Source organism: Grampus griseus (genome assembly GCF_964374135.1).
Source record: "Grampus griseus genome assembly, chromosome: 3".
In the NCBI taxonomy this organism is placed as follows: Eukaryota; Metazoa; Chordata; class Mammalia; order Artiodactyla; family Delphinidae; genus Grampus; species Grampus griseus.
The window spans coordinates 281,362-297,114 of record NC_139019.1 but is presented as its reverse complement, the minus strand read 5'-3'; the positions used below and the strand labels follow the sequence as shown (position 1 = coordinate 297,114).

At 58.2% G+C, this 15,753-nt stretch overlaps 1 protein-coding gene across 1 annotated transcript in view; it reads right to left on the bottom strand.

Annotated features, from left to right (window-relative positions):
* Positions 1-5,913: 5,913 nt before the first annotated feature.
* Positions 5,914-15,753, bottom strand: part of AHRR (aryl hydrocarbon receptor repressor) — a gene marked incomplete at its 3' end in the record, with an annotated part of 60,868 nt that continues 51,028 nt past the window's right edge. Inside the window, exons 5-10 of the mRNA XM_082650603.1 lie at positions 13,054-13,183; positions 12,030-12,166; positions 10,270-10,457; positions 7,704-7,765; positions 7,327-7,471; positions 5,914-6,907 (exon numbers count right to left, since the gene is read on the bottom strand). Coding sequence (XP_082506729.1) covers positions 5,914-6,907; positions 7,327-7,471; positions 7,704-7,765; positions 10,270-10,457; positions 12,030-12,166; positions 13,054-13,183 — 1,656 coding nt within the window. The remainder of the gene's footprint in view (positions 6,908-7,326; positions 7,472-7,703; positions 7,766-10,269; positions 10,458-12,029; positions 12,167-13,053; positions 13,184-15,753) is intronic.

Sequence of the window (15,753 nt, the reverse complement as noted above, 5' to 3'; positions counted from 1 at the left end):
ACAGAGGTCTGATAAGCTCTAGCTTAGACTTTGTTAAATACGAAGAGAAAGTGCAAGCAATCCCACAGGGACACTAGGAAGAGAAAAGCCAAAGGATCATATGTAACTAGAAACACAAAGTAAGGAGTACAGATATGTTCAGATATATCAGTTATCAGAACACAAGCAAGTGGGGCTTCCCTGGTGGTGCAGCGGTTAAGAATCCGCCTGCCAGTGCAGGGGACACGGGTTCGAGCCCTGCTCTGGGAAGATCCCACATGCCAAGGAGCAACTAAGCCCGCGTGCCACAACTACTGAGCCCGCGTGCCACAACTACTGAGCCCATGCACCACAACTACTGAGCCTGCGCTCTAGAGCACATGAGCCACAACTACTGTAGCCCACGGACCTAGAAGCCACCGCAACGAGAAGCCCGCGTACCGCAACGAAGAGTAGCCCCCGCTCGCCGCAACTAGAGAAAGCCCGCGCGCAGCAACGAAGACCCCCACGCAGCCGGGAAAAAGGAAAAAAGAACACGAGTAAAATGGATTTTAAACCAACCAGCTATTTATGAGAAAAATATCTAGAACATAAAGGAACAGGATGGTTAGGTGTGGAGGAGGTTTGCACGCCGGCTAGTCCAGGCCCGAGAAAGCTGGTGTGGCAATGTTAATACCAGACAAAATGAGCTTTATATCAAAGGCACGGTCAGAGAGAGTCATTTTCTTAAGGTACAAAACACATAAACCATAAAGGAGAAGATAGTTTGCCATGCTAAGATTTTAAACCCTTGTATTTTTTTTTTAATTCTTAGAAGACAAGCCATAGACTGAGAGAAAATCTTTGACGAAGCACTACGATCTTGATTTTAAAATGACACCCACAATTCACCAAAAACGGCAAACAAGTGCAGGACAGACAGTAGAGGAGCAGCCAGCGCACCAGGGAAGAAACCAGGGTGGGGCTGCCTCCCGGCACTGTCATGGTCCTTAGGGTGGCCGTGGGGCCCCTCTCCTGCCCTGCAGCCGACGCGGCCTCCAAACCGCGGCTCAGGGTCGCTTTCACCGGAAGCCCTGCCGCGCTCCCCTCCCTCAGACCTGCCTGTGACCCGCTGCCCCTGCCTGACCTCATCCCACCCTCTCGCTCCAGCCCGTAAGGCTCCTCCACCCCTACCCTGGACACTGTTCTGTTCCTGTCAAGTCTTGGCTCGAAGTCTGCCTGGCCCACAGAACTGCCACCTGGGCTACAGGACGCCAGCTGACCCATCTGCACAGTACCCACTGCCTCCCGATGCATCACAGGACTTATTGGTCGCTTCTCTGCACCCTGTCCCCCGTCCACGTGTACAGGGATGTCAGCAGCATGAGTTCTGCATCTTTTCTTCCCTAATATGTCCCCGGCGCTGTCACAGGGCCTGGTCTTCAGCAGGGGCTCAACAACCAGCTGAGTGCAGGAGGGAGGGAAATGCACATAAAACCACCCGCTGCCACCTCGCCCCTCAGAGAGACGGAGCTGAAACGTCTGACGGTACCAGATCGGTGGGGAGGTGAGACCCCAGTGGGTGCCGGTGGGCTGCTGCTACGGGCTGAATGCTGTGTCTCCCCAGATCTCACATGCTAAACCGCCCCCCAAGGTGATGGTGTTAGGAGGCGGGCCTTGGGGGGGTGACTAGGCCATGAGAATGGGACCAGTCCCCTTCAGAGAGACCTCACAAAGCTCCCGCGCCCCTCCCACCAGCGGGGACACAGCGAGCAGTCAGCAACCCGGAAGCTGGCCTGCGCCAGACCCCACCGCCACCGCAGCCAGGCCTCAGGCCTGCAGCCTCCAGAGCCGTGAGGAATCCGCGTCTGTCGATGATAAGACACCCAGCCTCTGGGATCTTCGTTCCAGCGGCCCGAACGGGCTGTGACAGCTGCCCGTGGCAGGACACCTTTGCAGGACGCCTGGGCAGCCCCTGGCGACCCCGCCCTGGCGAGGTGTGAGCCATGAGCACCCTCGGGTGTGTCCTCGGTCCCGCAGAGGCGCACTGGGCGGGGGTGGGGGGACAGCTGGTGGGCACGTAGAAGTCTGGGAACCACCCGCAAATCCACCGCAGCAGCAGGCTCAGTGGTGGGAGTCACGTGACGGCGTGAACATGAGTGTTGTCCAGCCCCAGGTCTCAAGGCCGTGAGTCTGAAGATCACAGATGGGGGGAGGGTGTGGGGGACGGCAAGCTGGGCAGGTGGCCTCCTGGGACGGGGAGCAGCTGGCTTATACCCAGCTGGCGGGGGCAGGTTGGCCTGGTCTCCCCAGGAGGGACAGGGAGTCACAGAGTAGAGACGGGGGTGGTGGCCTGCAGGATGCAGGAAGGGGGCCTGGCCAGGGCGCGACTGCTGCAGCAGGGGCAGATCCAAGCTCTGTACGGGGCACTTGACGCTGGTGCAGTTTGGGGGTGCTCCTTGGCCAAACAAAGGAAATGAAAACACGGCTCCCTGGGCTTGGGAGGAGTCTCCGCCTGGGCCCTGGTGACCTCCCAGCCCTGCCCACACACACCTGTCACCAGGTCCTGGGCGGGGCGGGGCCGACGCCACCACACACATGACACGGGGCCAGGCGTCTGCTCCTCGCAGGAGAGCTTGAGTCTGGGGTGTCCTAAAGACACCTGGGATGGTCCCCCTCAACCCTCAGTGACGGGCGGGAAAGGGAGGGAGCGCTGCGAAAGCGGCCACCGGCACTCCTCCTTTGGCCCCGGGTCCACTTGTGCTTTCATTACCGCCTCGGATCTGGTGGTGAAGGACAGTCTCATAATATAAATTCGCCTACACACGCTTTAAAGGAAATAAATTTGGAAACTCAAGTAGACGTTTCCACTTACAGTAAACGTGTACTAACATGTATGATTTATTTTACATCAATATTGCAAATTTAATACAAACCACAGTATCGGAAATGTATTTGAAAGCTTTCTAAAGGCACTGAGAAAACAGTACAAATAGTTATATTATAGTGTATCCATTTTTAAAAATTCAACAAGTCAGTCTAGATATTGAAAACTTTTTTCATCCAGTAGAAACTGCAAAAATATAAAATATAATTTGTGTTTATCTCCTCCCTTCCACCCCATTCCTACATCATATTTGATTTTAATATTTTTCAGCTATATAGACAAAAGCTACAGGCAACAGAAAATACAAGCCCGTAATTAGCACTGTAATGACATTTTAAAGCAGGACTGGCCACACCTGACCTTCTACATTCCATCCTCACCTTCCCCACACGATTCTTCAGCAGGGGCATGGTTGGAAAATAACAAAGGTGCTGACTGAGGGACGTTTTTGTCTTTGTTTTTTTCTTTTGCGGTACGTGGGCCGCTCACTGCTGTGGCCTCTCCCGTTGCAGAGCACAGGCTCCGGACGCGCAGGCACAGCGGCCATGGCTCACAGGCCCACCCGCTCCGCGGCTTGTGGGATCTTCCCAGACCGGGGCACGAACCCGCGTCCCCTGCATCGGCAGGCGGACTCTCAAGCACTGCGCCACCAGGGAAGCCCTGAGAGGCGTTTTGTTCCCACCGACCTAGCACGTCAGGACCTGGGCCCCGAGCATGATGGCCTCTCCAGAACGCAAGACCTGCAGCGCTGACGCCCAGAGGCTGAGTTCTGCATCGGCAACGCGTGACTTGTCCGCCCACCAACCGGGACCAATTTGGTGCAGTTGGTCCCGGGAGAGTGGGTGCATCTGAAAAGTTGGGGCACCGTGGCCCTCATGGGCGGGGACAGCTGAATGTCCTTCAGCCTGCAGCTCTTTTTTGGTTACACTAGGATCCGGCTACAGCGTGCAAACATGCAATGGTGTCTCTCAATTCCATCTTTTCGGTCCAGGGTTTTCCCACTTACGTGTTACGCGCGTGCAGCGCACCTGTCTGCTGTACCCTGAGACGGGAAGGGCAGGCGTCACACTGAGGGGTGCCCCGGTGCATCCCAGGACCCACTCCTGTGCCGAGGGTGACATTGCACAGAGGGAGCTCCAGAGAGGCTGACAGTTACTTTTGAGAGACGGTGCAGGGCTGCCCGCGAGGAGCTGGGCACTTGGCGTGAATAGAAAGGAAGGAGGAAGTTTCCGATATTCCACCCCTCGTCTTAGGGATGAAATCTATCAGGTGTGCTGGGCTCAGCGTGAGAACTAAGTAGAGAGGGATGCTAACCCAGCGGGGGGCGAGGGTGGGAAGCAGGTGGTCCCGACAGGCAGCCTGGCTGCCACTGTGACGGGGAGGGGGAGACTCTGGCGAGGGAGGGGGGGACAGCACAGCACCGATGTCACTTTTGCAAGGCCCCCGGGGGCTGGGCAGAGATGAGCAGGCTGCTGGGCAGGGCTCGGGGATCCCAGGAGGCCACAAATTGATGACTCCCAACCCTGGGCTCCAACGAGTAACCTCTGTCAGTCCAGGGAGAGACCTTCAGCTCCCACCACGCCCCCCAGGGGAAGCCCCTCCACGAAGCAGGCAGCTAGCTGCCTAAGGGTCAGAAGACCCAGTCCCGCCAGCCCAGTCCCGAGTCTGACAGGGTGACGAAGCATTTAGCAAACAGCTTCAGCATTAACTCAGGAGCTGAACAGTGACACCCCAAAGCCACAGATGCCGGACAAAAAGACCCCCCGCTGAACGTGGCGGGGCTGCAAGGGGCCCCTGCCCGTCCCGAGCCTCCCGGGGCAGGTGGTCACATCCGTAAGGAGGGTCTCCAACCACAGCACAGGGGGGGTCTCCGACCAGCTCCCTGCTCGGTGGTGATGTTGCCCCCTGGTGGTGTGTCCCGTACTAACTGCACCCGTGGCGTGGGGTCACCCCGGAAGGCACGGTGAACTTCGCCCTGAGCCACGAGCCACCCCTGGTGATTGCAGGTGACCTGCACTTTCCGATTTATTCTTTGCACCCTAATTTCCTGCGTTCAGAATGTGTTACCTTCACAGTTTTTCCTTTTTCTTTTTTCTTTTTGGCTGCACCGCACAGCATGTAGGATCTCAGTTCCCCGACCAGGGAGCAAACCTGCGCCCCTGCGTTTGAAGCACGGAGTCGTAACCACTGGACCGCCAGCGAAGTCCCCACAATGTTTTCGTTTTTGTAAAGCATCACCTGTCTGTCTCGTCTCTAATAGCTCCTCCTAGGATGGTGATTGGCGTCTCATTTAAAAACCTCTAGAGAGTCAGCAAGGCAGCTGGACAACTGGACTAACTCGTTCCTCTCCCTACATCTTGTACTTCTCTAGACTTGCAAATCCAGACCCTGTAAACTAGGTTGCGTGATGCGGTGAGAGGCAGATGAGCAAGAACCACCTTCAGGGGCCCCCTGACAACACCAAGACGCTCGCGGAAGGAGGAACAGGGTGGGATCAGGCCAATCCTCCCCCGGGCCGGCCTCAGCCTGCGCCAGCGCCTCAGGCACACGCACGTCGTCGTGGTGAACTGCCGGCCCGGTGCTGACAGCCTCTTCCGCCTGGAACTTCTGGACTCCGCCCAGGATCGGGCAAGTGGTCACCTGCCGCTCAACAGGCTTGATTCCCAACTTGCTGTCTCGGCAGTGGGACCCCCAGGGTGAGGCTGCTCCCCGAGGTCCACTCGCCGGAGGCGGCGTCGGGGAAGCCGGGAAGGGGGGGCGCTGGGGGCTGCGGTCAGGCCAGGTCGCCGGTCGCCTGCCCCCGCTTGCTGCACCTCTCGGAGCGCCGAGTGCTGCCCGGCCAGGCGGCCCAGCTCACTCCGGCCTCTTTCTGAGAAACCGTGTCCCCTTAGAGGGCAATACTGTCACACTTGAGCAGACATGAGACCGCTCTGCATTTAAGAACCTCAGTGGCTTTGGACGAGACACAGGATCTGCTATTGCACGCGCCTCCCTCAGGAAAGTCTCTGCCCCTGCACTGCCATCCCGGCCGGCCGAGGGACGGACGTCAGCCTTTGCAGACGCCTGCTCTACGGCAGGAACGTGCACTCGGGGTCTCTGGGTGGCATCCGTGTCGCCAAGGTGCTCCTGGGGAGCATGCCGGGCGCCCCGCCCTGGCCGTGAGCGGCCCACGGGGGCGAGTCCAGGGGCTCAAGCTTGACTACAGGCACAGGCCCGGGAGCCTGGCAGTCACAGCCCAGGCTGGGGGGTTGGTGGCCCCCAGCACAGAGGCGGGGTGGAGGCTCCAGGCAGGCGCAGTGTGCGGGGTGCAACGGGGCCAGCTCCCTGCCGGGCCTGGGGTGGGGCCCCAGCAGGCCGGGCCCCAGGGGTGGGCTGTAGAGGGGGTGCCTGGAGTCCGGCTCCATCTTCAGGTGCATCCTGGTAGGGAAAGTGACCAGCTGTCTCTTGGCCACGTCGCTGGCCCCCAGCCACGCCTGGCTCGGGGACACACAGTAGCCATCCGCCGCATCCTCGGACCCGGATTCGCTCTCCATCTTGATGGGCACATCGAGTGACAACATGGGGTTACACGGGGCTCCCGGGGGCATTGGGATGCCTCGAAGCTTGTCCTCGGTGGGATAGCACCCCGTGGGGAGACGCTGCCCTCCTGGCCGAGGAAGCCCGTCCTCCAGGCTCCCCTGAGGGAAGGGGCAGCTGGTGGGTAGGGGAGCCTGGCCCTGGTGGCCGTCCTGCAAGCCTGTGCTGGTCCGGCTGGCGCAGGGCCCGGGGGGAGGCTTTGGCTGGTGAGAGCCAGGTGAGCTCCTGACGGCGCGGACAGTGCCCTGGGTGCACGGGTAGGGCAGGCAGGCGCCACGGGCCTGCGCGGCGGGGAATGGGTCACCCTTGCCGGGCTCCAGCTTCAGCTTGGTGCCGCCGTCCTGACCGTGTCTCCCCGGCGTCCAGTTCAGGTGCTTCGAGGGTCCCTGTGCCTCGAGGTGGCAGCTGTACGGGGGGACGTCCCTCCGCTCCCTTGGGCAGGAGGGGCCCCTCGGCAACCCCCCCAGTTCCTCTCCTCGCCCATCCCTGCGGGAAGAGACGCCCGTCAGACAGAGCAGGGGTAGCGGGGGCCCAAGGGGAGGCCCTGCATCACGATGGTGCCAGCCACCTGCCAGGGCTGCTCTGCGCTGCCTGTGGCACTGTGACAGTGGGCCAGCCTCCGCCCCTCCTGAACGGGCCTTCCCATGGCCTCCCCCGCACCCAGAGGCGAGGGCAGGTGGGGCCTGGGAGGGAAGAGGGTTTCTGAGCAAAGGTGAGCACGGAGGCCGGGCGTCACCCGGGGGTCCAAACCATGGGCAGAGCCACGGCCGTGGTCCCCACGTGAGTGATGACGACCCCTCCAGGGTGAGGGGTGGGTGTGGGCACCCTCTGTGCATCCCCACATCCCACTGAGAGAGGGTCAGCCCCGTGGTCAAGGCCGCCGACGCCGTGCCTCAGCCACTTACCCTGCGGCCCCCTCGGGGTGGGGGTGGAGGAGGTCGTGGCCGCCCCGCAGGCACAGGCAGGGGCCCCGGGTTGCCAGCCGGCCCCAGTGGCAGGCGTCTGCGGGCCTCCTGAACACAGACAGGCCGTTTCCTCCGCTGCCCCTCCCTGCCAGGATTCAGAAAAGGGGGGGGGTGAGCCGCGCCTGGGCTGGGCGAGGCCTCATCCTCAGCGCCAGCCACGCATGACGCATGGCTTCCCCGCGACGCCCGAGGCGCCGGGCACCCTCCGTCCTCCCGCCCAGCCCTCCAGGCTGCATCGCCACAGAACGCAGCATGTCTCCAGGGGCACGGTCATTCTACCCATTTCAAAAAGACGAGGTGGAGAATTTAACAAGTACCTGCTAAGTAACTGGGTTTTCCGTGCAATTCTGGTTCACAGAGACTTGCGGCAGCTTTTGCTCTGCGAAGGACAGGAAACAGCAAAACACGCAGATGAAACGTGTGTGAGGGCAGAAATGACAACACGACCCGTGTTGTTGTCACACCCAAGAGCAGAAGATACAATGACTCACACTTTTTAAGCCTGTATAGATTGTAAAGCCTTTTCCCGGTTACAGGTTTGCTGAAAATTCCAATTCTCATCACCTTTCAGGCCAATGAAGCACTAATGAATTTCCTTCAGAAAGCAGACATACGCCTAAGATGACTTCCAGTGCATTTGTTTTCTTCTGCGTGGTCAGAGTGGAAATACAGATTCCTCTGACTTGCAGTAGTTATTTGCGGTAGTTTACAAAGTCATCATGAGTACTAAGGTAGCGATACTGAGCCATCGCCCCAGGGGAGTGTGCACACACACACGCGTCTCACAGATCTTGTAATCTTAGACCCTAAGGCAATGTGCAACTTATCCTGGGAGACCATATTTTCTTCATTTTTCAAAAGCAAAAACAAGGCTCACGGGTGTTAAGTGATTTGCCTAAAGCTGCCCCTATAGCAGGTACGAGAATGGGATTCAAACCCCGTCCGACCGGCGCCACAAGCCAGAGCTTCCTGCACTGCAGTTGGCCCTACCTCTCCATCTTCTGGGCGTCTGTGTAGGAGCCAGAGCCAGAGACAGAGCCAGAGACAGAGGTGGAGACGGAGACAGAGACATGAGGTTGGAGTGTCACCCTTAGCGGGGTGCAGATCACACACACAGAGCCTGTGAACATTTGGGTGTGAGGGGGTATCACAAAGTCCCGTCCAGGAAAAATTGTGAAGGACCTGAAATGCCTTCCAGCGACCACGACGTCCCTTCCGGAGCAACCCTCCTGGGCCTCGGGCTCCCGGGTCAGTTCCTCACAGCCTCTGAGCTCAGGAGGGAACGGGCATGACGCAGGCACCGAGGCCGGTTACGAATTCAGGTCAGAGCCGAATTCAGCTCCAGAAAACCTGAAGTCGAGAGAGGCTATTTGCTTCTTTCCTAAAATGTTGGCTGGCTCTTCCTCTCTTCGAGTTTTAATGATGTTCTGTACAATGTGTGTCTAGTACTCGTTGCACGGTCACTCTGTGGGCAGCATCCTAACCCTCACCGCACAGACCCTCGCCAGACCTCCGAGGGACGTCCAGGTGTCCACGCCGCCCAGGGCAGTGGCAGGTGAGCCGGGGAGCCCGCACCCACCGCCCCAGGCTCAGGGCTCCTGCGCGGCCCTGGCCGGGGGTGCCGTCCGCACACCTGCGCTTCCCCGCGTGGCCGCCGGGGGGCAGCAGGGCCTCTAGGAAAAGCGATAGGAGGGGACGATTTTCCCTCCATCTCGTTTGTACGGCTGGGGAAACATACAGAAGAGAAGAGCTCATCGTGTGGGGCCCAGTTACCACCATCAAGCCAGAGAGCTCGAAAGCAGAGAACTCTGAGACGGCAAAGGCAGGTGGAGGGTATTTCTCCCCAGCGTTAGCCCAGGTGGTGGGGAGAAAGCAGGTGCGGCAGAGCTGTCTCGCCGGCAAGACACGCGTAGGTGTGGTCGAGCGTAATCTACGTGCTTTGTCGCACCTCACGTTTTAGTTGCTTCATCAGTTACTTTTAGAGTTTTTCCCCGCGGGCATTCTGTTTTTCCTTCCTCCTATATTACAACATCTTCTGCCTTTGTAAAAAAGAAGGCATGTGTATTTAATTTTTAACTGCTCCAGAAAACTGCTGTCTTAACGAGCCGGCGCGTGCGAGACCCAGAGGCCGTGCAGACGCGGCTCCGCCTGCAAACCCGGGCGCAGGGGGCTCAGAGCCCGGCCATCTGAGCGGGCGCCGGGGCCAAAGGGGAACCTGGGCACTGAGGAAGGACAAAGAAGCGGGTTGCAGACTCAGGTCTCCTGACATTCTGCCCCTGGTCGCGGCACAGGGGAGGGTGTTGAGGAAGAAGAAAGGCAGACCTCAGACGCCTCTCCTCTTCCCCGGGGTCTCCCTCGCACCACGGGAAACACGGTTTGCACGCGCACAGCATCTTAATCTCTCCCAGAACCTGACCCATGCAACACAGACCTAGCCCATCCCTAGAATTACAGACAGGAATCTCCCAGAAAACCTAACTCTGGAGAGCCAAGAAGTCGCGGGGTGGCGCGATGTGTGCGGGACGCCTGTCTGCAGCGTGTGCCCCAGCGGTGGGCCTGGTGTTGAGGGAGGGCACGCAGAGAGAGGCAGGGAGGCTGCGGTCCGGCCTCCCGTCCTGCACGGGGGACACGGGCCCAGGTAAGTGGAGGGCTTAGGCATGAAGAGATGCAGCAGTGTTTGTGCCACAGTCCACAAGTATCAGTGAAAGGTTTTCTTTTTTCTAATAGCTGCTTCCTACGTGATGTAGTAACTTTAACAACAACAAGCTTCTCATTACACTCCTTGCTGGAAATGAAGGAGGGATAGACAGAAGATACTGAGTGTGGAGACGCTGTGTTCGAACCACCAGGATGGGACCGCGGCTGCTGGGGGCTCTGACTCACTTTGTGTCCGGCGTGGCCGAGGCGTCCACCCTGTGCTTCGCCCTCAGACACACACTCTGCATCTTCACCGCAGTAGGCAGGGGCGCCACGACGCAGAACAGGGAGAGCCGAGGGGGCAGGGCGGCTCCCGACGGGGCCCTCCTCTTCTGCCCGAACAGGAATTTTAGTTTCCCTTGAAACTGCATCGTCTGGTGTTTCAAAGACAGAAGCGAAGGCATGTTCACAGAGTGAATCATCGACGCGGTCAAAGGCCGTGGAGCTCACATTCCCGGGGACAGAAAGCCAGAGAGCTCTGATCCCGAGTCTCTGAGGAGCCATGAACCAACGCGCCTTCCACGCTGGCCCTTGGGACAGGCGCTCCCTACCGCCTTTGAATGACTCGGGGTTTCGCTAGCATCCCCGTAACATCCTCTAACCTTCCAGTGTGTTCTCATGTGTGCCCTCATGGGTGTCAGGGTGTGCGAGCCCTCACTCGGGGGTGTGAAGGTACATGGACTTGGCCGGAGCCACCAGGCAGCCCCCCAGGAGGATTTGCTGGAGCAGATCATCTCTGAGGACTGTTCTGCATTAACCGTCCACTTCCAAATTGTCATTCATTGACAATTGTCATTCATGGTGATAAAACTTAGGGACAACTTGAGTTGTTTATCTGGAGCGCACATGGTGCGAGTTAAAAAGCCAGAAAGTAACTCTGGAGTTTGTGATAAAAGAAAATAAAAGATCTCGCTATTATGGAAGAGTTGATCTATAATTGAGTTAGTTCACAGGTGACTTCAGGGTGCCCCAGCCCTGGATGGAGGAATAAGCCCACAGGATGGCTGCACTCTTTCCCTATCCCTCGTCTGTCCATTCGCCCCTCCCTCCATCCTTCCATCTGTCCATCCATCTCTCCCTCCATCCACCATCCCTTCATTCACCCATCCATCTGTCCATCCCTCCATTTGTCTATGACTTTATTGGGTGAACAAATGCTTGCAGAGCACCTGCTATGTGATGGTCACATGCTTGGTGGCGCAGTCAGGGCAGCGGTGCTGGGACGTCTTTAACATCCAGCTCTCCAGAGGGAAAAAGCCCTGACGTTTAGTTTTTGACGATTTCTTCGGTGTAAAAATTCCCACCATGGCTGATTTCGAGCTGCCAACCTACTATCAGCTGGATCTCTATATTCCTGAAGTTTCGACAACGGGCTCCCCTGGGCAGCCCCACCTGCCGGGTGTGGACAGGCTCTGCACAGGCTCAGGAGTAGCTGTGGTGAGCCCGGAGGCCACGTGATGCCGCTGCCCACTGCCCTGTCCTCGGCGCTCCGCTGCCCGTGCCGGACCCCTTTCCCGCACGTGCACGTGCAGTGACCAACCTCGCAGTAAAGTATGATGAGACACTTTGCAAACTGATTTCTTTTGCTTGTTTCCTCTACTCGGTGCTTCTGACACAGCTTCACTTCAGCTTAGGTTTTGATCTCTGCCTCACTGTACAGTAAAATCTACCTACATCCACGCAGAGGGAAAACTATCTTAGTTTCCCACAGAACTGAGAACAAAGTATGATCAGGACAAAAGACTTTCTGGACAACCAGCTGACTGCCTGAGTAAGAGATGAGCAGCGGGGTGCAGGGGGTTGCCCGTGCTTCATCCGCCCCAGCGGACCTCCCACTTCATTCTCACTCACCCGCCGTCACTCAGCCTTGCCACATCAAGGCCGGAGCCCGCGTGCCGCCAGCACCCCGGCCCCTGGCTTCTCCCGCCCAGCAGCCGCTCACTCACCAGGAAGCCCGAGGTGCTGTCCAGCAGGCAGCGCACACGGCAAATGAAGCACCGCGTCAGGAAGGCCGAGTACTCGGTGGGCCAGCCCGCGGCCCCCTCCTGGGCCCGGAGCAGCCTCCCCAGGACGGCGTCCTCTCCTGGCCGCGTTGGCACAGGCGGTGGTGGTCAGGGAGAAACCGGAAACACACTCTGATAAGCAAGTTCGTAATGTAACAGCGAGCTATCAGCACATAACACACACGCCTGCCCCAAACTGACACCTGTCCCTGAGCATCCCTCCCGCCCTGACTAAGTCAGGTCTTTGCCCTCGAAAACGGCATTTTGGTACAACCGCGTGTGTGACGAACACACGTGAGACTGTTGACCAGTTCAGGGTTTTTGGTTCTGAGCTCTATAAAACTGTGTCGGCACCCGGGGGTTGCACTTTTCTCTAACTTTACAGGGTAACTCATGCTGCTGCGTGAAGGTGTGCTGCAAAGTCCTCCTGAATCACGGACTGCTCGTGGGGAGACGTGTGGGAGAGCCAGCACTCCCTCCCCCCGCTCTGGACCCCAGATGAACGCCGCCCTTCCCCTCGAGCTCCCGTCGGCTCTGCAGTCTCTTGGGCACTTGGATGCCTGCCCGGTGCGTCCCGTGGGCAGGGGCCACGGATCCGGGACTTTGTAGGGGCTCTCGCTCCCAGGGGGCAACGTCCCTGAACAGACAACAGTCTCTGGGGGATTTTTTCTGGTAAATCTAAAGTGAGTGGAAGGAATTTCCTGGAAGACGTGCGTCTGAGGGGGAGTTTGCAAAACCAGAGACAAGTACCGTGGCTTCTCGGCCTCACGCCACGCCCCGGGGGGCACAGAGCAGCAGCCCAAGATGCAGGGGCACTCGGGAGCCAGGGAGCCACGCGGGGCTGGAGGAGGGCGGGGCGGGGCACGGGACGAGGTCTCCGAGGAGGGGGCATCCACACTGCACCAACTGGATGGGAAGGAAAGGGGGTGATCCGTGTCTGAGTTGGACCAGGGCCCCCAAGACCCACCTGTCTCTGAGAGCAGGTTCTGCCCACACCCAGCCTGGGGAGGGTCCATGGCCCAGTGCAGCTGCCGGCAGAAGTCCTGGCGGTCGTCCACGTGGATGTAGTCGTAGATGTTCTGGTGCATCACGTCCGTCTGGAACATGGCAACAGTCATTTTAGCCTTACCCTGAGTGAATCGCCACACTTTATTCCAGTGTTAATAACTGCGAAAATGCTCCTCCATCTGTCAAAGGCAAGTCACACCTGTGAAGAGAAAGGCCCTCCCCGGAGGACGTGACCACATGGCCTGGACACTAGGCACCCGGCTCACGAGGCGCAGAGCCGGGCACACTGCGGGTGCCCCCCAGGCCAGGCGGTGCCTTCAGAGGCAGGTCGGGGACTCAGAGACCAAACGTCGCTTGGGGTCAAGATACCCACTTTTCCAAGTTGACTCCAACCTCACCAAGCTGTGCGTTTGTGTTTGGTCACCTTCCAGCCTGTTATACTTGAATCACAAAAGTTAATTAAGAAAGCATCCCTGTGAAGTGAGCTGGGGGCCACCAGGTGAGATGGGGGCCAGGCCAGCACCTCCAGTCCTGACCACCACCACCGCCGGTAGGACGCCGCAAGGACCCACCAGTCCACAGCCCTCTCTCTGGTGCTGGATCCTCCCACCTGCTCGGGCCCCGAACGCAGAGGCCAACCCACAGGTCCATGCTGGGAAACTGCGGTCTGGGGCACAAAGGCCACTGCCACGGGCTACGAAGACTGGCTTCATTAGACTCAACGGTTGCTGTTGTCGGCAAAAACGTCCGCAGAGTGTCGACAGATGACGAGCCTGGAGCACATCTCCCCACTACGCTCTCTTAACTGAAGGGCATCACTCATTACCCGCCTGGGAGCCCAGCCCGCCAGGTGCTGTCTGTGACCTCTTCAACTGGTCCATTTCTGAGTTTCCATCATTTCTCAACTGGATCCCTGTAACGCTAGATGGAGGAAAAGTGCCTGAAGGATGAAGACTTCACAAATGACGTTACCTCCTTAGAAGGTAACAGGTAACCCCACCCAGAGTGGATGAGGTGCCGCATCTCTCCACAGGTCCTCCTGTAACTGGCCCCCGGACATCAAACGGGTAGCCTCAGAAAGGCAGAAAATGAGTATGATCGTAACTCGAAGGCCGGACTCTATCCCCTGTGCGCCCCCCAGCCCAAGACACTGTTTTCACAGGAACGACAGGACCCTGAGGTCAGAAATGACGGTGGTCCTCGGTCAGTGCTATCCAGCGTCAGGGAGTCTGGCGTGACTGGGGACCAACTCATGGTGGACGTGGGCACACCTGACTTTCCCTCCTGCTGAGACCTGGTGGCACCTGCCGCACCTTCTGGTTCTCACCCGCCTGGCAGCTGGCAGCCTCACCTGGAGGCTCCCTCTCACCAGAGGCTCCCACCTCACCTGGTAGCTCTATGGTTACCAGGGCACATCCCATAGCCATGCTTTCCTAACACACTTTTGTGATTCAGGCGTAACGCATAGGCTGAAAAGTGCCCACGTCATAAATACGCAGCTTCACCACCCAGTCGGGAATCAGGACCCCTAGAGCATCTCAGAACCCCTTCCCTCCACCCTCCCCAGAGGCGGTCGTGGCGCAGAACCCCGCACTGCCGGCTGATACTGGATGTAAATGGAGCGCTGTGACCTCTGTGTCACATCACAGTTGCGTGTGACGGCGGTGTTTCAGCCCCACCGTCGTGTGGTACTCCACTGTCAGAACATACCACACTGATTAGTCCTCTCACTGCTGGGCCCTCTGAGTTATTTCCCGTCTGAGCCTGTTACAGAGGCTGCTGCTGTGTCTTCGAGGGCGTTTCTGTTGGATGCACACCCAGGAGCGGAATGAATGGGTCACGGAGTGAGCAGAGCCTCCGCTTTAGTGGAAAAGGCCGAACGGCCGTCCAAAGTGAGCACACGAATACGCACTTCCGTCGTGGCAGTGTGTGGAGCTCCAGTTGCTTTATGTTCTGGCCAACCTTTGGTATTTTCAACGCTTTTTCTTTTTTTGAGCTACGGTGGTGGATGCATCATGGTTTCTTTTGATGGTTTTAATTAGCACGTCATGAAGACTAATGAAATTGAACATCTTCTCACATGTTTATTGGTTTTTAGACGTGTGTGTGTGTGTGCGTGTTGCTCGCTTCTGTCTTGCCCATGAATTTCCGTCAAGCTGTCTTGCCGGTTTGTCAGCGCTCTTCATCCTTCTGGACAGGAGTCCTTTCTTGGGTGGATTCCTTTGCAAAACTCTTCTCCACTCCCTGGCCTCCCCTGCTGCTCTCTTAATGGGTCTGGCACAGCCTGATTCATCAATCTCTCCTCATGGACAGGGTTTTAGAGTTGTTGTCCTGTCTATGTACTCCGTCCTCATATACCTCCTAACTCTGCCCTGTTATCTTCTAGAAGCTTCCACCACCCACCCGACATTGACTGTGCACGGTGTGAGGTAGGAGTCAAGACTCATTTTGTTCACGTGGATCCAGTTCACGAAGCACCATTTACTGACGAGACCAGCGCCCGCCCACCTCTCGGCAGCACCAGCTTCACTGTAAACCCGTGGCTTCTCTGAACCTCCGCTCTGTCCTGTGGGTCCACCTGTCCATCTTCCACCAACCCCACACGTCTCAGCCACTGAGCTCGACGGGCAGTCTTGTCTCCGGGATTGTACGTCCCAGG